The 20,042-nt window shown below is 37.4% G+C and overlaps 1 protein-coding gene across 50 annotated transcripts in view; it reads right to left on the bottom strand.

Moving 5' to 3' along the window:
• Positions 1-20,042, bottom strand: part of CAST (calpastatin) — a 112,411-nt gene that overhangs the window by 6,834 nt on the left and 85,535 nt on the right. For 28 of the 50 annotated variants that reach the window (XM_063604539.1, XM_034960273.4, XM_063604548.1 and 25 more), the window contains 10 exons: positions 19,208-19,303; positions 17,134-17,229; positions 13,675-13,776; positions 13,095-13,178; positions 10,341-10,391; positions 10,181-10,252; positions 5,448-5,546; positions 2,494-2,598; positions 1,683-1,775; positions 350-394 (listed from right to left, as the gene is read on the bottom strand). In XM_063604539.1, the coding sequence (XP_063460609.1) occupies positions 350-394; positions 1,683-1,775; positions 2,494-2,598; positions 5,448-5,546; positions 10,181-10,252; positions 10,341-10,391; positions 13,095-13,178; positions 13,675-13,776; positions 17,134-17,229; positions 19,208-19,303 (843 nt within the window). The remainder of the gene's footprint in view (positions 1-349; positions 395-1,682; positions 1,776-2,493; positions 2,599-5,447; positions 5,547-10,180; positions 10,253-10,340; positions 10,392-13,094; positions 13,179-13,674; positions 13,777-17,133; positions 17,230-19,207; positions 19,304-20,042) is intronic. The other 22 variants (XM_063604540.1, XM_063604541.1, XM_063604549.1 and 19 more) reach the window with 3 other exon arrangements.

Below are 20,042 nucleotides of genomic sequence, written 5' to 3'. Positions count from 1 at the left end.
CTTACAAATAAAAGATGTTTCTATAAGAAAAAAACTGACTGACATTCTTTACTAATAATAATGTATTGTAAAGGAGATAGAAAAACAAGAAAATCTTGATGGCTTTTTTTCCATCTACTCTTTAATACACGTTGCTTAGCATTCTCTGAGCCTCAGTTTTCCACCCTAAAGGGCTTTTGTGAAGACTAAAAGAGAGGTAAACAATAGTCACACACATTTATATGCATGCTTTGACAAAGTACCAGGCACAGAGTAGGCATTCAATATGTTTTAGTTTTCTAAAATGCCAAATACCCCTATGGCTAGAATAAAACAAAATTTAATGGAAATATGTTCCTATGGTCTTTACCTTTGAATCCTCTGATTTCTTTGTAGGTGGCTTCACTGGTTTGTCCTTAAAAAGAAGGCAGACTATTGGTTAAGCATAGATATCTGTAAAGGTTTACTTAGGTTTAGGCAGTAGAGAATCTATTGTCCCATGACTTGACTTGGATAAAATGGAGTGTAGACTTGCAATAACTAATAAACCTGAGTCCCCACTATTTCTTTACCAGCTTTGCTTAATTACTATTCTTTATAATCATTTGTGTAGACTTGGGGGAAACATATGAAAGGGTCTGGTCCTGGAAGTGAAAGAAACACTATTTGTGAACCTTCTGCCATCATGTATTATCACTTATAATTCTACTTAAAGTGTTACAAAAAGTTACTTGTGTTTTTACATCTTATTTACTATAGCTTATTACACTTAGTCATCAGGGATTTTTCCCAGCTTCAAAAGCAAGGGCCTTAAATAATAAATTTCCCAAAGAACGCAAGCAGGGTGAGTTGGTACTATGAAAGTGGGAAGGGCTCTAGCAGGATGTGGAGTTGCTATCTTGAGGAATACTGAATGCAAGCAAGGAGAATTGGTTCCTGTAATAGGAGACCCTGAAGCTGACACTGCTATTTAACCCAGGAATCATCTTACTCACCAAAATGAATCAGTACAGAAAGAGAAGGGTGTAATTTGGTCTTCCTTGTTTCTTATTTGATGAACAGGCATGGAAAGGGTTATTTATCATCTAATTGACTCAAAAGTTAGAAACTAAATAGGAAAGAGGTGGGGGACAGGCCTGGTTGACCTACGAAAGACTGGCCTCTATCATGTGGGAGACAAAAGGCCAGGGACTTTTTGGCAGAGAAACAGGATTTGTGATTGGGAATATTGCTTTGCCTGTCTTCACTTGCAATAGTGCTGATGGTGATGCAGGAGAAGATAGGGAGACCCCAGGTCTTGGAGCTGCCTTATTAATTTGCCCTATTAATTACCCCAACACCAGCTCCTTTTCTGCTCTCCTTAAACAGAGATTGCTTCCTTTGAAATCCTATCACCTTAGTCATTTTTATAGCCTTTTCTTGAAACAGAGAATCACATTTCTTGGATCACTCTTAAGCATCAGTGAGTGACTGAACAGTATTCAACCCTGTTTATACCACAGAGCCTAGCATATGCATATACAATGATATTGGCTCAAATAAATATTTACCTGCTGGTCGGCTTTGGTGACACATTAGAAGCAGTCAGTCATGATATGTTTTATGCTATTGTAAAGGAGTATAGCTACTATTTATTTCAAGGGAGGTTTGAATTTAAAGATCTTTGTAGCATAAATCCAATCTAGCAATTTGCCTCAGTTTACCTGTCCATTATCATCCAGGAGATGTCTGTATTCAGGTGGGATAGTGTCATCTCTTTCTCCAAGCTTGTCTCTATGTTCAGCTTTAGCTTTTTCCTATATCAACAGTGAGCAGATAGAATTAATATTCATTTCCTCTTTCACTTAGAAAATACATTGTCAAATGCAGCATTCAGCATTTGTTGTACTTTCATGAGGCAAAACATATGGTCTGTTTTTATTTTTTAAGCAACAGAACAACACAGATGACTTCAACAGACTGCTAGTTGGCTAAAATATAAAATCCCGTAGCTTCTGTATGTCAGTTCATATCTGTGAATTTTCTAGCTATATTTTAAATGGAAATAAATGATTAAATAATTATCTTCAGAAACCATGTTAGGAGATTAGAACCCAAAGGTATAAAATATCTTTTTCTTTTTTTCTGTATGGTTTCACTTTTCTAATACAAAATCAGGCCACTGTACCTTGCCATTTAGAGAGGTCACATTTACAACTTTGCCTATTTATAAGCAACCCTGAAGGACAACAGCTAATTTGAATGGATGTGCTGACTGCTTGTGTTGCATGGGAGGAAGCCATGCATACCCCACACCTACCTCCCAGAATCCCCTCAGGGAGGCTCCGCTGGTATCTCTGTCACAGATTCAGTGACCTTCCCCTCCAGTGGAGTACAGATTGATTTTTCTATTTCATTATAATTTCATGTTTAAAATATAGGTTAAGTTCACATCAATATTCCTATGACAATGACAGAGTCAAGACCCAAGGATTAAAATTTCACTTATTAGTGAATTTTTTTTTTTTTTTTTACCTTTACTTTATCTTCCATTGGTTTGTTCTCATCTGGGTCAGGCTGCCTTTGTCCTAGACTGTCAGAGAGTTTATCCAAGGCATCATCCAGGTCTTTGTCACTCTGCTAAAAAGCAAATAATGCTGAATTAGTCACTCATTAGCCAAACTGTATCAGAGGCAAATTAGCCCAGGAACTCCATCTTTTCAGGAGGGAACCTGTTTCCTTGGAAGAAAAAGACATCTGGGGCTGGGGCCGGGGAGTAGACAGGGTCAGAGAAGAGAAGGCTAGGAATGGAAGATCAGGAGAAGAGCGGCAGTATCTGTCACCCTACTGGGGTTGGAGGGCCAGCGCCTTCCACCCAACCCTGCCCATCTCTTGGTGAAGATCCCACCAGGTTAAGGAGGTCTTAGTGGCAGCCTCAGGAGCCATATCCAGTGGGTGACCTGGAGGTCACATAAAGGGTCCAAAAGCAAATGAACCAATCATGTGTGCCTTTCATTTAGAAATTAAACACCATTAGAAAACTGGATATGAAAACAAACATCTACTAATGTTGTCAGATGGTTAGGAAGCAAGATTCTGCAACTATAGAGGGTGAGTGTTTCTTTGGTTCTGTGGGTCCTCTCTAAAACTCTAAGATCTTGAGGGGTGCATTTCATAAAGTGCAGCGTGACCCGCAGTTTGTGGGAAGCCATGAAGCTCGGCACTGCCATCCTAATACTTCCTAAAGCACAAAACCCCAGAGACAATCTGGGGTCAGGAGAGTGGAAGGGGCTTGTCTGCCACACTGGTGATGAGTGCCCTGAAAGACTTCAGAGAATTTCTGAACTGGTGGAGAAACCTCTCTTTTCATCTTCAGGAAGCTCATGGAAGCGAAATTGCAGAAATGGGAGCTGGTATTCTAGAGGAAAAAAATTATGGAACAACAATATCACTGTAACTAAGATAGCTTATTTCCTCTAACATTTATTTACTGTATGATTCAGGCAGCTTATTTAACCCCTTTCAGCTTCAGTTTCCTTGGCCGTGAAATGTGAATAATAGTAGTACTTATACTCCTAAGTTGCTGAGAAAAGTAAATGATTGAAAAAGCATTTAAAACAATACTAGTTGTATGTTAGGACCCAACAAATGGTAAATTATTATTAGTATTATTATAGCAAAATCCATATTTTTCAACACATTGCATTCAAAATTCCACCTCTAAATGAATTCAATTAAAATGTGTTTAATATCTACATTGTATAAGACACCATGCTGAACTCTGTCCAATACTGTATAGAACTTTCCAGTTGATTTTCAAAATGTTTTCACATACACTATCCAGTTTTATTTGATGCCCACAATGGTTCTCAGTGAACTAAGCAGGCTTTTTTTTTTGGAGGTAAAAAGCTCAGGGAAGCTAAGTCAGTTGCTTGAAAACAAATTGTTAAAAAGTGAATAGAACCCAGATCTTGGGACTGATAAAGCTTTTCCCTGTCATGCTTAGTCACATCCATGATCTTCTATTTTCTTTGAAGCAGTTTTCCTGTTGGAGTGATTTTATTACACAGATCTTTGAAATCATGTCTTCAAATGCTTTCAGTGTATGTAACACTGTTAGTAACAATCTAATAATCACAGCAAAGAAAGCTCCCGTGAATTATCATGGTTTATTTGACTCTTTGATTTCCTAATATTTTTATCTAAATAAAGCTTTATACCTTGTTTTAGTGACATCTTCAAATAAAATGTTAACTAAAAACAAGCCTCTCTGATGGGAAATGTGATCAGAGAAGTGTCATTGTAAAACCTACTTCTTAAAGGCAAAAAAGTTTTTGATTGCAAATGTTTACTGATAGCCTTCATCAGGGCAGAATCTCTGGCCTGAATATTAAGAACTGAAGTGTAAACGGCAGCCTAGGCTATTAATGATTCTTCCTTTCTGTTGCATGGGGACTTTCTTCATTGTGGGTGTGTTTACATACACACATGCACACGCACATGCACATACACACACACGGGGCATTTTACTGGTTTTAAGTGCTTTATTATAATCCAGGATTATAGCTGCTAATGGTAGAGCTGCCCGGGGCCAGGTCTGGGCTTTGTCATTTGTGCCTCTGGATATTTTCAGATGATCCTGAAGCTGACGCAACAGGATGAAAATCCATCAGAATCTCAGACTACAGCACTAAATATGCTTTGATGCTACATCAAAAGGAATGGAAGCATAGCTGACTTCGCTAAAGTTACTTCATCTCCATCTAGCAAATGAGGCACTGTTCTCAACCAAAGGAGATGGGGATCTGGTTTAGGGCAATCCCTTTATAATTTGATGTGCTGTGGTCTCCTTGGTAATGTATAATTTGGTATTGCACAGGTGATTAGTCAAGGAAGTCTGGAAAAGCTTTGGTCCCACAGCCTTGCCTCACAGCATGTAAATAATTAAAACAATATTGATGCTGAGGTTCTTCTACTGCTAGTATGAAAGTGACAAATTTTTACTGGTGTGAATTGGGAAGAAAACAATGCTATTCCATGACGTTTGTAAAATGTTTGTAAAAGCTCAAACATGACAATTCCATAAAATAAACTTGAGGTTAAATAATGGGTAGTAAATTATAGAATGTATAAGAAAAAATATAAAGGAGAAAATCAATTATCAGGAAAGCTAAAAAACTTTTCAAATCTAGTAATTTGAATATAGACACAATGCACTTTATTGCACTTTCAATTCTTATAAAGCAACAATAATATTAAGGTCCTTGACTATGTGTACAATGTTTTCACATATATAGTTTCATTTAATCATTTCAAAGTTAATCTCTGCCATCTCGCTAAATCATCAGTCTCGGCTCTTCTGAAATAGAAGGTGCCTGATCTTCCTAATAATTCTGCCTATTTTCATTTGCTTTAAACAGGCGCCCTATTTTCTTTCTAGTTGTGGCTGCGCAAAAACATTTATCTCCCAAATAAGATGTGCTGCTTACCGAGGTATCACGGGGTGGGGCTCCAGCTTGGGTCGTTGAAGCTGGGGTTTGGGAAACCACTTCAGAGATGGCAGCAGCAAGTTTAGCATCTTCAAATTTCTTTTATTGAAAAAAATTTTATTAGTAACATGTTGTATATAAAATTATGAGCACAATGCCATCACTTAACTATAACTCTTAAAGATAGCTTAATGACTGTTTATTCTCTTGACCAAATAGACTCATAATAACATATAATTTTAAAAGAAATTTAAATTCTTTCTTCTCTATTGTATTATTTTATACAATTTGCTATTTCTATTTCCTTCTCATATTGATTATTCTAAATACTATGCAATAATATAACTTAGAGTTCCATGGTTTGTTTACACATTTCCTGTTGTACATTTAGGTTATTCAAAGTTTTCAGCTCTTTTAAAATTGCTCTGAATAAGTTCTAGTGAGTGAGTTATGGTGCTGGCTATATTTTGCCAAACTGCCCTCTCAAATGTTGCTAGGAATTCATACTGCGAAAAGCAATGAATAAGCATGCCTGTTTTCCCATGGCCTTGCTTGCCAGAATTTGACTTTTATTACATATTTTTATTTCTGATAATCAGTGTAAAATGATATACTACTATTGCTTGTATATTGTGGTATATGGTGTCAGGTTTCAGGGTTTTTTTTCAACGTTAAATATTCTAGAAACTTTCTGAAATAATTTCTGTTTAAAAATATTGAATATTTGCTTCATTTCAAATACTCCCTTTTGACAAAAAACTTAGGTATAACTGTTGATGAAAAACCAGAAAAAAGTCCAGAACTCTTTGGTGACTCCAACTATGGATAGCTTATTTTGAAAAAGGAGAATTGCAAATTTTACCAAAAGATGGAGAAAAGCACATTAAAAAGATACCAACATTCAGAAATTCATTTCAGCATGTTATTATTGGAAATTATTTAAACTAATTTAGATAACTATAAGATACTTATTGTCCATTTATACCCTGTAAAGCCATTTTAGAATGTAATATTTTAGGTAATCTAAAATGTACTAAATTAAATTCATTTTTAGTTATGAGAAATCTTTGCTTATGTGACAAATGAAAAGAATAACAAGTTGTCAAATGAAAAGAATGACATTGAAACATTTGTGTTGTCTCTTCTTAAACTATCTTATTGACTTATTATTTAAGCCTTTTAATACTAAGTATGAAACAACCTATGGTCTGGAAATTTGTATCGCAAAGCTATATGTGCATATGTTATTTAATTCATCTAACGCTACACAAAAGCATAAAATAATGATTTTTCACTCTCTTTAAAAATACTAAATCATTTATGTCCATTTCTCAATTTTTTCATTGATCTATGCTTTGAGTTTGCTTTCTCAACATTATTGTATTTTCCATTTATTATTACTGTATAACATATGCTAGTGTTTAGTTGGATTAATCTTACCTAAAAGTACTGAAAAATGCTTTTTAGTACTTTTTCATATTTTATACATTTATTTTCCAAATGTATCATTGAATAATTTTATTGAGTTACAAAAAGTATCTTATTGCTATTTAATAAAAAATTAACATATAAAATGACTTGAATTGTCATCATTCTTTTTAAGATATTTAGTTAAACTGACTTAATGTATGGCCTTCAATTTTTTTTGTGTCCTTATTTTTCTGATCATTTCTCCTTTTATAGTTTACATAAGTCTGATCTCATATTAATTACATTTTCTCATCTGTTGTTACTAATAAACATGGCATAATGTTACTTACAAATGTATTATCTACAAGTAGTGCTATCCACAAATATATTCAAATGTTCCCTTTTAATGTTTGTCATTTTTTTCATGTGTTGTTAATGATTCTTCCATGTGGTAATAAGCAGAAATGACAATAAACTTTTCATAGTTTCTGCTTTTAAAGAAAATGCCTCCAGCATGATATTGAATATTTGATTCTGAAAACTAAAGACTCTTTAACACATTAGGGGATTGCCTACTTTTTAAAAAGTTTTTATTTATAATATGAGTATATGTAAAATTTTAAATAGATCTTTTACATGGACATAATTATTTGTTTCTATTTGATATACCACTACAATATATTGACAATTTTCCTGCTACTGAATCAATACTTATAATGGCAAATAATTTCTTAACTGTTTGTTATATTCTATGTATGCTGTATGTAATTTTTACATCTACACATTTAAGTAACTTTAGCTGATACTGTTATATTTGTCAAATTTTAAGATTAGCACCATAATTACTCATAGAAGCAACTATGTGACCCCATCTTTTTCATGACATATTTATGCCACATAAGAACTGAGTGTTCAACAGTTAGAGTCATCTTTAAACCTTCAGTAGAAGGACAGTTTGAAAATCAATGCAATATTTTCTTCAGTCTTTTTTTAGGTTTTGTGAATTACGCAGTTTAATATTTTTGTTTAATCTTAGAAAATTGTTGTACATAGTGTTTCCTAATAATTTATTTGTGCTCTGTACTGATTATTGTATTTTCTCACATTTATGTTAAATTTTATTAGTAAGATTATTTTCTCTATTTATCAGTTTTGTAAAATGTTAAAAATTCATAAAAGCCAACTGACTATTGGCTTTAAACTACCAATAATTTAGTTGATCTCTATATTATTATATTACTCTGTTAAAATTTAATTGTATTTTTTGTAAGGTTTTTTTCCCTCTTTTATATTTGCTAGTATTTTATAAAGTATTTGTTATTTCAAAAGAAACAACTATTGGCCAGTTAACTTTCATGCTGCTATTTTCATTTCCTGGTATGCTTATTGCTACTTTGTTTTTGGTGGCTACCTTATTAAAACTTTTAGAAATTTCAGTTTAAAATTCAATAAGCATTTAGTTTATCAGGTTTCTCTTTTTCTCTTTCTTTACTATTGATAAAGGTGTTTATGACAATGTATCACAGGAATACTGCTTTGACTGCTTCTCAAAGATTTTTACTTGTAATATCTTTGATGTTTTAAAATAGTCTATTATCAATGTGATCTCAGTATTATTAGGGGAATAGTTTTAAGTGTTTCTTTTTATATAGCATTTCTGTTCTATTATATCAAAGAGCATGGTACGTACAGGAGCTACTCTTTTACAGATGAACACTAATTATGCGCCATATGTGATACTTCTCCCCCAAATTTCTTGAAACTTTCCACTAAATAACTATTTTGATTATTTGGTTCTCATGATGATTAGTTATTTCTACTTTATTAACTATATTGTTGACACTAATGTTTCCTTTGCTAATTTTCTAAGAGTAAGATTTTTTTTTTAAAGGTTGTTTCATCTCACCATTTCACTGCTACATATCTTTGAAGGGGGCATATAAATCCATTGTTACTTTTTCCAAATCTTTGAATTTCTAAAAGAAAAAACACCCCTAACAATTGTAATAATAATAATGATAGGAGGAGGAAGGGAATCGAGATCTTGTTCCCCACTATTTGTTCATCTGTTCTGCCTCAGTGTAATGCTATGACTCCACATTCCTGGCGTACTCCCCACATTGTATTCTTCCCCATGTCTTATGGTTTCTAAATCAAGGCTGGAGTGCTTTGCTGTGATGTGGTCTGTATGGAAGACGATGAGAGGAAGGTCACGGGATGAGGTGACTGAGCAGCATGGTGCTTTTACAGGGGTACAGAGAATAACATGCTCTGGTTAGTAAGCTCTTCTTTGAGGGGCTTTATTGCTTCATTCAGCAAAAGTAACAACTTCAGGCAATTCCAAAGAATCATTATTTCTTCTAGTTGTCATTCTGTCTATTCTCCAACTGATATAAGTATATTTTCCATGCCACTGTCATAGAAACTGTTAATCCCTTTCCAACTGACTGCTAATAATACATTCAGTGGTTTAAAAACTGAGTTCCCAGTAAATAGATAAACCAGACCCCACAAGAAAAGGTTCTGCAGTTATTAAGTTTGGGAACTCTAACAGACTCACTATATATTTGCATACAAAAAGCCATGAAAATCCTACAGTAGAGAAACCTGCTTAACATTACCCAGTATTGTCCAAACTTTTTGAGCAACAGAGTTCCCTTTGAGGGACTCTATATTCCACATGGAGCTAAGTTCCCTTAGGAGGCAATTTGGGAAATGATAAATTGTAGAAATATCAATAGGTAAAGTTGTCTGAGGAGTAATTTTGGATAAGCTTACATTTAAATTCTCTTTTCATAGGGGTACTGGTACTTGATATTAGTTACACTACTAAAAGCATCCACTATGTTGGGACAGTATTTCATGGTGCAACACATTTTTAATGGCTACAGTGGGTTGAGGGCCATTAATTTTATGATTGTTCCTGAGTTCCCAAGTCAGATTCTAAATCACCAGTTTCCATTTATTTCTGCCACTCTAAAACTAAAGAAATAGGCCAGGCGCAGTGGCTCATGCCTGTAATCCAAGCACTTTCAGAGGCCGAGGTGGGCGGATCACGAGGTTAGGAGATTGACACCAGCCTGGCCAGCATGGTGAAAGCCCGTCTCTACTAAAAATACAAAAATTAGCTGGGTGTGGTGGTGCACCCCTGTAGTCTCAGCTACTCAGGAGGCTGGGGCAGGAGAATCGCTTGAATCTGGAAGGTGGAGGTTGCGGTGACTGAAGATGGCACCACTGTACTCCCGCCTGGATGACAGAGCAAGACTCCATCTCAAAGAAAAAAAAAAAAACTAAAGAAATAAAACCAAGAGTTTTGGACTTACAAGAGATGAAGCATTTTGTGGACCAGAGAAGTCCTCAGACAAAGCATCCAGAAGGAAGTCTTCACTCATGGGCTGCAAGAACCAGGAAATGTATCAACAAACACCATTGCAATCAGGGCCAAAAGGAAAAGATATCCTCAGAGAAAACTGGTTTGCTTACTGGAAGCTGTTCCTTAGACTCTTTTGGCAGGAGTGGCTTTCCATCTTTATCCTATCCGGGGGGGAAAAAACATGGCATGAAATCATTTTACATTTTATCCAAAGTATGAAACCTTGTAAACATTACAAAGGGTCTACAGGTTATACTTGCTGTTGTACATTTTAAATTAGATCCATCATGTCACGAAAGATTCTCTCACCAGAGAATACACTCTAATTAGTTCATGTCAACAAACAGCTCACAAGCACCAGGCATTCCTGAGTCATGGGGGTTGCACACTGGATGAGGTATGGTTTGTGACCTCAGAAGCCTAGAGACTATCACAGCAGGAAAACGTGAAAGTCAGCATAGTGTGGTATGTGGTGCTGTGACTGGGGTTTGCAGGACAGTGTGGGATAAGCCCTTTACCTACATGGGGGTGGGCTTTGTAGAGGTTGTCTGGAAAATGCTGGTTAACCTTGTAAGCCACACATCTAACTCATATGCAAGGACTACATGCCAAGCCCTGACCTAAGCATTGGCAATACAACAGAAAATCGCACAGACAAAGGCCTTGCCCTCAGGGAGTTTAACCTGTCGGTGAAACGCTCTGCAACTTATGGTTCAGATTAGGTCAAGCTGTAAATGACTCCAAGTGCCACATTTGAGTAACAGGACAAAATGAAGAAAGCATGTGGGGCTCTTTAGTAAAAGGAGATCTATATACTAATAGTAAATCCCATTTATCCACCTACACAAAAATAAGTAAATACAAAGATATACATATATATGAATATTTCACCTGAGAAACTGGTTAAGGTTGGTTTTTGTTTCATTGAAAATGTGAAGTGCAATGGTTTAGAGGTACAAGTTGAGTATCCCCAATCTGAAAATCTGAAAACAATTTAAATGCTCCAAAATTTGAAACTTTTTGAGTGCTGACCTGACAACTCAAAGGAAATGCTCACGGGGGCATTTTGGATTTTCAGATTAGGGCTGCTCAACAGATACGAGGCAAATATTCCAAAATCCAGAAAAGTCTGAAATCTGAAACAGTTCTGGTCCCCAGGCATGTCAGATGAGGGATATTCAACTTGGATCACCTGTTTCCCTCATGACTGACTTTTGCCTTCTGACCATTCTTCAGGTACAGGGGAAGGCTGAACCTGGGCTTGTTCTCCACCATCTCTTAGCTGTAAAGGCAGAAAATTTCCTAAGTGATGCCTGGGACTCTGGGAGCACTTTTGCTCCCTACTCAAACTGAAATCGATTTTCCATCACTGCGTCATTCTGTGTCTGGAAGGGGAGGTTGTGGCCTGCCCTCGGGGAGCCAAATGTCACTGAGGAGACCTGATGGGAACATAGCTGGTGAATACCAACATAGGATTTAAATGAGATGAAGCTAGTGCCTGAAAATGTTACTAATAGGTAACTAATAACGTGTGAGGTAAGTCAGAGGAGGATGAAATGACTACAGAATAAAGTGATCAGGGACTGTGAATCAACTGCTTCCTTAAACACTACTACTAAATTCAGTAAAGGGAGAGAGCAAATCACCAACCAATCACCTATCATGAAGAGAGTTTACCTGCACTTGACCAGCCTCTACTGAATGGGCACTCAGTGGAGACAGAACATGTGGCCCTTAGCATGCTCTCTAGGAACTTTGCAAAGCAATGTACAAATGAGCCCAAATTAATAGAAACGCTACGGCTGCAACTGAATTGTAAAACTCAGGAAGCAAATATAAAGGTTTCCAGAATAATAAACTTTCAATCACGGATAGCTCAGTCTAGTTCCCGTGTCTGCTAAATAAATGGGCTAGTGCACATGGATGAGTGAGAAGCATGAATTTGATTTTCTAGAATTGTTAATGAAGTTTAGTTGAATACTCTTTTAAATCCTGGCCTGCTACAAAGATGACTGACATTGTTCAACTGTCCACGAATCCGCCTCATTTAAGTGACTGCACTTAAACCACAAGACTCATAATGGGGTCTTCCCCCTTGTTGTGTACAATCTGTACTTTCAAAATCGAAGAAATGGGGCAACTTAACACTATACTCAATGTTAAATAGGTTCTCTTATTTTTCCAACTTATATCTGAAAGTTGCAAATTTTTCTTATATAAAGTAATTGTTCCTTATTTTATTTTTTTTCATTTTTTACTGCTTTTTGAGTTAGGGTCTCGCTCTGTCACCCTGGCTGGAGTGCAGTGGTACGATCATGGCTCACTGCAGCCTCTACCTCCTGGGCTCAAGTGATCCTCCCACTTCAGCCTCCCAAGTACCTGGGACTACAGGCACATGCCACCATGCCTAATTTTTTTGATTTTTTTGTAGAGACAGGGTCTCATTATGTTGCCCAGGCTAGTCTTGAACTCCTGGGCTCAAGAGATGCTCCTGCCTTGGCCTTCTAAAGTTCTGGGATTATAGGCATGAGCCACCATGCCCGGCCTATTCCTCATTTTAGTTCTCCTATCTACACAAGGTTTTTTTTAATATTTCTGGTATTGTAACAAGCTGTGGGTTAGAAAGGAAAACATTAGGTAACTTAGACATTAGATTTCTTTCACTTGAGGACAAGTCTACTTAGGAATATTTTAGCTTTGTATCTGGTGTTCTAACACTATTAGTAGTAGACTAATATTATTTGGTGTTTGAAATGTGAAGAAACAAGATCTTTATATTCCAGTTCTGTTCCCAAGTCCCTTTGTTCTGTATATGAATTCAGTATGAATTAAAATAAAATAGAAAAAGACTCCAGCCTGTTTACCTTGACCTCTTCTAATCTATAATCAGGAGGAATTGTTTCTTCTTTTTCACCAAGCTTTTCACGGTCTTCTTCTTTGGCCTTCTCCTGAAAAAAATTATACCATTTTCATTGTTAGCATGTTTTTTTCTCTCCATAAAATTCATGCCTGAGTGACTAGATTTGAGGTAAACAAATCTATCATTAGGTTAGGAAGTACATATGACCATATGCTTAGTGCTCCTACAGCAACTTCATCTGGCAGGCTCAGGCACCAGCAGAAAGCCTGCTGGGATGCAAGGCAGCTGTGAGGAGCAGCAGGCAGCTGCCCCTTCCTTCCCAAGTCCCAGCAATGTCAATGCAGGTGGGCAAAGATGAGACTCAGAGGCCTCCGGTCTGTGCATGTCGACCATCCACTGTGGGGGTTCAACACTGCAGCTTATTCAGGTTTAGCTTATTAAACAAGATATGCACAATAATAGAAAAAGCCAGCTGGTCATGTTTTATAGGAAATATAAAAAACAAAACAAATGACTAACTTATTTGCAGGGGGAGAAGGTGATCAATGATATTTATTTTCCAGAAGCATCTCAGTTGCCATTACCTTGACTTTATCCATCACAGGTTTTCCATCTTCTGGATCTGCTTCCTTTTTCCCCAGGCTATCAGCCAAGGCTTCTACAGCATCATCTGGCACTGTGCCCTTCTGAAAGTGCATTAGTGGATATATTAAGTAGGTGGTTAATCACTCCCTTTAAAACATATGCTATCAATTCAGAAAGGCATATCATTATTTCAGATAAAAGGCACATGCTATCTTTTAATAACTCGAGTTATCAACTGAATTAGAATCTATGTTTAAAAACCAAAACGTTTAACATTCGAGCAAATTTCTTATATTAAATATTGTGTGCAAATTATATGTTGATAATGTGAAACTTACGAGACCTGACCCAGAGTTGGTTTAGAAATAAGAAAGACAATGGACTGAGGTGTATCACAGATAAGTTGAATACCAGAAAAAAAGAAAGACGTGGTCTTTATGGAGATCATTCCATAGACGGCACAGGAAAGATTTTCAGAGAGCCCACAAGAGGCCATTCCTCTCCATTTCCTGTGGGACAGCCTGGCTTGTCTCAGAAGAGGAGGCTCGGAAGCCTGTTTTCTCCACAGGGCTTCTACTGACCAAAGGGGTTTCAGGGCTGGTTCTGGTGACTCTGCCTGTGACCAACTAACCTGAATGGCACAGTGAGAACTGTCTACCTGTGGTCTGATTGTTCAAAATGAAATGTACTCCCCCAAATGTAATGAACTCTGGCCATGCTGGTATTTAAAATCACACTGGGTGAACACAGAGGATGAATGGTGTCAAGGGAAAATAAAGGGAATCGTCTGTACATTAGTAGGTCATAAAAATCAACTTAATGGTTCATGGCCAGGACTTTTCTTTTTTAATGAAGAGAACAGGACCAGGCACAGTGGCTCACACCTGTAATCCATCACAGCATTTTGGGAGGCCAAGGCAGGAAGATTGTTTGAGCTCAGGAGTTTGAGACCAGCCGGGGCAACACAGTGAGATCCCATCTTTACAAAAAGTTTTAAAAAATTAGCCAGGCATGATGGTGCATGCCTGTAGTCCCATCTCCTCAAGAGGCTGAGGTGGGAGGATTGCTTGACCTCAGGAGGTTGAGGCTGCAGTGAGCTGAGATCATGCCATTGCAGTCCAACCTGGATGACAGAACGAGACTCTGCCTCAAAAAAAAAAAAAAAAAAAAATTGTAAAAGAGTGTGTGTGTGTGTGTGTATATAAAATGCATCATACATAGAAGGGATAAATACTATTCTTTAAACTGTTGCTTCCAGTGTATGGGGATGGGGTTGCAATATCAATGAATTTCCCACTGTTGGTCTTGGTCAAACAAAAATGTAAAAGGCCTTGGGTCAAACAATCTCAGAGTTTAATCTTCTTATTAAAATCTCTGACCTCACAATGAGCACCTATTAAAATTTTAGAGTAAAACTGTATTTCTGTTTTATATTTTAGCCATGATTTCAAGTAAGAAAAGCTGTTTTTCTGATAAACTGCACTGCAAAAGGAAAGCTCACCAAAGAAAAGTGATTTAGCACCACCTAGTGGCTGAATACTGCATGGGTTTTCTTCCCAAGAGCTACAAAAAAAAAAAAAAAAAAAAAAAAGTCCCTGAGGTTTCTAACCTGTTTGGGATTATACCTAAATTAAGTATTAAGTATTAAGAGTTGCAACACTCTAATCAAGGATATCAAGAGTTGCACTGGTACCCAAGTCTTATGCAAGCAATGTGAGTTGCTACATGATTTAAGACACCTGCTCACACTACAATTCTGTTTTCTCATACTCTATGCTACAGAATCTTTGGAAACCACTGCTTCCCCAAACCTGTGCCCTTTGCCAACCTCTTGCTTAAGAAATTACTGAAACAGTTAAAGAAAACCTAGGAGAAGAAGCAGACTTAAGAACAAAGGAATCTGGAAACAGGAGTAAGGACTAAAACTTCTATTTCTGTAGTATTTGATATTATCAAATTCACAACTACAACTCAGGTCTCTGGGTTTCCTTAATAAGTTTTCTTTTATACACACAAGAACCACCTAGGGAACGCATTCATCTCCTTCCTCTGGTCTGTCTTCCTTTACTCTCTAATCTTTATGCCTTTCTTGAGTCCTCTGACCTTTATTACACTCTACAGCTATTCTTTCTGGCGTTCGAGGGTATCACAATCCCAGAAATGCCAACTGCCTCAGTGACAGTAACCTGGGCAACCATGGCCAGAGTTGGTGGGGTTAAGGCCCTGGAAAGGAGGACGGGGAAAGGGAAAACAAGAGCTTTTTGTTTTGTTCTGGTTTGTCTGCTTTCTAACAATCCAATGCTCAGCTCTACAGTCAGGGTAAAGTTGAAAAGGAATTGAGCCCTCTAAAGCCCCGGCAGTCACACTTGGCAGATGAGGCAGGTGGTGCAGGTGCAGGTTTTGGTTACAAGAGTTCTACTGGGGAATGCTGGCTATTGTTGTTTTGACTCCAGTCACAGCCTCTTTGCCTGCTTTCTTCACCAGAGTCCTCCTAGAGTCCCTCCTCCTCTCCTGTTCTTTACCACTGTGGCCTAGCACCCATCCTGTAAAAAGTACCTGAAGAGTACCCTGAAACCCCAAAAAACTGGGGAGGGCTCATATCCACACTAGTCTTGAAGACAGCTGAGAGCGGGGGCCATATCTTTCATCTCAACTGAGGCTCTGAAATATCAAGTGGATCAAGGTCAACTCAAAGCCTCATTTCCCTTATCTATTACAGGAAGATGATCAGGACAGACTTCATAGTGTCCTTGTGAAAATGTAATGAGAAGACATTGCAAAACATCTAGAGCAATGGCACAGCAGATGATGAAAGGTAGGTGTTCAGAGGGAAGATGTGCTAATTCTGTAGTAATGAAATACAATTGAAATATAATTCCATCAGATGTTATTCCCTGAGTCAAATTCAATCATTAACTAATGGAAAAAAAAACACTAAAATCAAAAGGAAACAAAGATTCACCTTCTTAAATATCATACTTCATATGAAAATTAGAAAGTGAGAGAGAAGCACGAAAAGAAGGAAAGAGAAAGAAATTCAGTCAGTTTCACCTCCTGCAGTGGGAAGAGTGGGCAGGAATCATAATGATTTTACTGCATGTTATTCTACCAGGAAAGTCAGTAAAAAAGTAACTTTGGGCTTTCGGTGGAAATCCATATAGGCTTAAAAGATGCAGAGAAGTGAAAAGGCAGGATTATCCACAATAGCTGAGGAACTAGAATTTCAGAAGAGTAGAGAAAAATACAGTTGGGAGTAATTTAATTAAAAATTTAAATCTTAGTCTGAATTTCTACGACACCCCTGAAGCCCAAAGAAACAACAGATACTATAATGATATCAGATTTTATTTTTAATTTGTCAGAATAAGATAAAATGATGGTAATACACAGCAGAGAGTGACAGGAGGAGGCAGAAAACTTTCTCAAGCCACTGCTCAAATGCCCAGGGAGTCACTCACCAAGGCAGCCGGCTCAGGGGGTGCTGACTGTATACTACACATGGAGGTCTGAGACACAGCCTCCGCCACAGGAGCTGGAGCAGTGGCCTTAGATTCCTGAGGAAAGACACAAGTACTCTCAATAAGTTTAGAAATATTTGGTTAATAAGACTGAGTAATGAGTAATGGTAGACCAACAAGACAATCCGCTACATTATATGGTGTGAACATGATTCTCTTGAATACCTAAGGATTGCTAAATAGTAAATAAGTCAAAGCATGCTAAAACTCTTCAGCTGCCATTTTTTTTCAACTTGGTTTTACTTCTCACCTCAGGCAGGTTACTGAAACTCATGAAACTGAGTTTCCACATGTGTAAAATGAGAACAATGACAGTATCCACATCTGAAGGGTTGGTAAGGGGCCTATATGAGACAATGCAGGCAAAGTGCTATGCATAGTACCTGGGAACACAGTTAGCTCAATACATTTGAGCAATTATTGCTATTATTTCTATTATTTATTTGTCATTATGTATAACAAATATGCCTATTATGTAATATAGCATTATGTAAAATATTGTATTTATATAAATCTAAGAGCACTTTATATACAGCTATGTAGGAATGGAAGGTAGTAGTAATAAGCCACAAGTTCTCGAAGTGTAATCCCTGAACTAACAGCCTCAGCACCATAAGGGAACCTAGAAATGCGGATTCTTAGACCCCTACCCCATGTACTAAGAAACTTTGGGGGTAGATTCTAGCAGTCTGTGTTTAAAAAAAAACTCTCCAGATGATCCTGATGCATGCTAAAGTTTGAGAACCACTGTCCCATCTTATTTTATCACAAGAATAAAGTTTCAAGGCTGGGTGTGGTGGCTCATGCCTGTGATCCCAGCACTTTGGGAGGCCAAGGAGGGTGGATCACTGGAGTCCAGGAGTTTGAATCAGCCTGGGCAACATGGCCAAACCCAAGCTCTGCAGAAAATACAAAAATTAGCCAGGCATGGTGGCATGCACCTGTAGTCTCAGCTACTCAGGAGGCTGAGGCAAGAGAATTGCTTGGGCCTGGAAGATTGAGGCTGGAGTGAGCCAAGACTGCGCCACTACACTCCCAGCTGGGAGAGAGAGTGAGACCCTATCTCAAGAAAAAACAAAACAAAACAAACAAAAAAAACAGAAGCAAACCTTTAAACAAATTGTTTTAAATCTAGACTTTTATGGAAGCCTATCCTATATGCAAGGTGCTCAGCAGATGGTCATTAATAGGATATGACCTCTTCGTTCAAGGAACTTACTACCCATTTAAACTTGGCATAAATGTTAGAGTTAAAGAGGGACTAAAACAGCTAAACTCTTCTTTGTAACAAAGGCTTTAATAGTGATATATAAAAAAAGAACTACAGATCCTCTGCCATGTTGTGTTCTGCTTAATAATGGTTGGATGGATATAGCTTAGGGAGGGAAAAGCAGCAGATAAAGCCATATTTCAGCAGAGCCTTGAAAAGATGAGTAAGACTTTAGTTGATCTAGCATTAGAAAGAAAGGTCAATCAAGACAGAGGAACCAAGTGAGAAAAGCCAGGGATGCACACATACTTATTGTTCTGTTTACTGACACAGGGACACAGTTTGGTAGGAAAGAAAAGTGGGTCAAGAATATGGTAATAGGAACTTCTTTTTGTAGGGATGGGAAACTCCTGGGGATAGAAGCAGAGGAATGACATGACTACAGACATGCTTGAGAAAGAATGAGTCCGGCGGACATGAAGGAGACTGCAGAAAGGCCACTGCAACCCAGAGGGGAGGGGTGGTGACAGTTCCAATCAGGTCAGTTACAGAAGCTGGGATAAGAAGGAAGGCATGGGTTCCAGAGCTTTCCCGAAGGAGTCATTGCAGGACTTCAATTGCAAGAATATCAGGGTTAGGTTGGGGCAGAAAGCACATCCAAAAAGGAAGACAAAAACGACATGGAAAAAACGATGGCATATTGGGCTTTCTTACAGACTGCTTGATGCTAAAACAGTCTGTCTCACAATTTTTTTTTAAGATCACAAACCTCAAAACTAGAGATTTATACGTTTAGAAACATACTTCTGTCTTTTCAGTTGGCTTAGATGGTTTTTCTTTACATTCAGACCGGTCAAAATCTTCTGAAAGTTCATCAATGAGTTCTGATTCACTCCGAGGCTGTAATATAAGAAGTGCTGTATATTACAAGGGGACTCTTTTTTATTTTGTAAAAAAAAGTTTTCATGGAGCAATTTTTTTTCCTGATTAACACATATGAGGCCATACTTAACACCCAAAGCTAATTTATAAAGGGCATATTTTTTCATTTATCAACGATAAGATAAAATTTTCATGAAACAAATAAGAAATACTAAACACCTCAGTACCAAAGTATTAATGGTTTATTTGGTCAAACATTCCCTTGATGTTTCAGCTTCAGAAGAATTTTGTTCAAATAAAATTGCCTGTTCTCTACAATGAAGATCTGTATAATTTTTTTAAATGTGATTATTATTTTCCTATTTCCTCATGACTTCTCTTCTGAATAAGTCAAAACACGGATGATATACTCCGTTTCTATGATTATGCGGGATTTTGGCAGCAAAGTTCTGCTACCCCTTGTTCTTTCAGGAGAGTGGTATTAGTTTAGGTCATGTGGAGATTGTCACTAACAACAGTAACATGATAGAAGGGCATGTGATTCAGACGCTGGGACTCAGACCAGACAGCCTGAGTTCTAAGTCCTGGGCTTGGCTTGCTATTTTATAGCCCCTTGACCTTGGGCTATTTACACAGGCCCTCTGTGTCTCAATTTCCTCACTGTAAAATGGGAATAATAACAGTACCGTCCTCATTCATTGAGGACTCACAAAGATAATATCCAAAAAGCATTTGGTGCAGTGCCAGGTGCATAGCA

The sequence above is a fragment of the Pan paniscus genome, chromosome 4 (assembly GCF_029289425.2).
Source record: "Pan paniscus chromosome 4, NHGRI_mPanPan1-v2.0_pri, whole genome shotgun sequence".
Taxonomy (NCBI): Eukaryota; Metazoa; Chordata; class Mammalia; order Primates; family Hominidae; genus Pan; species Pan paniscus.
This window is presented reverse-complemented; position numbering and strand designations above follow the sequence as displayed.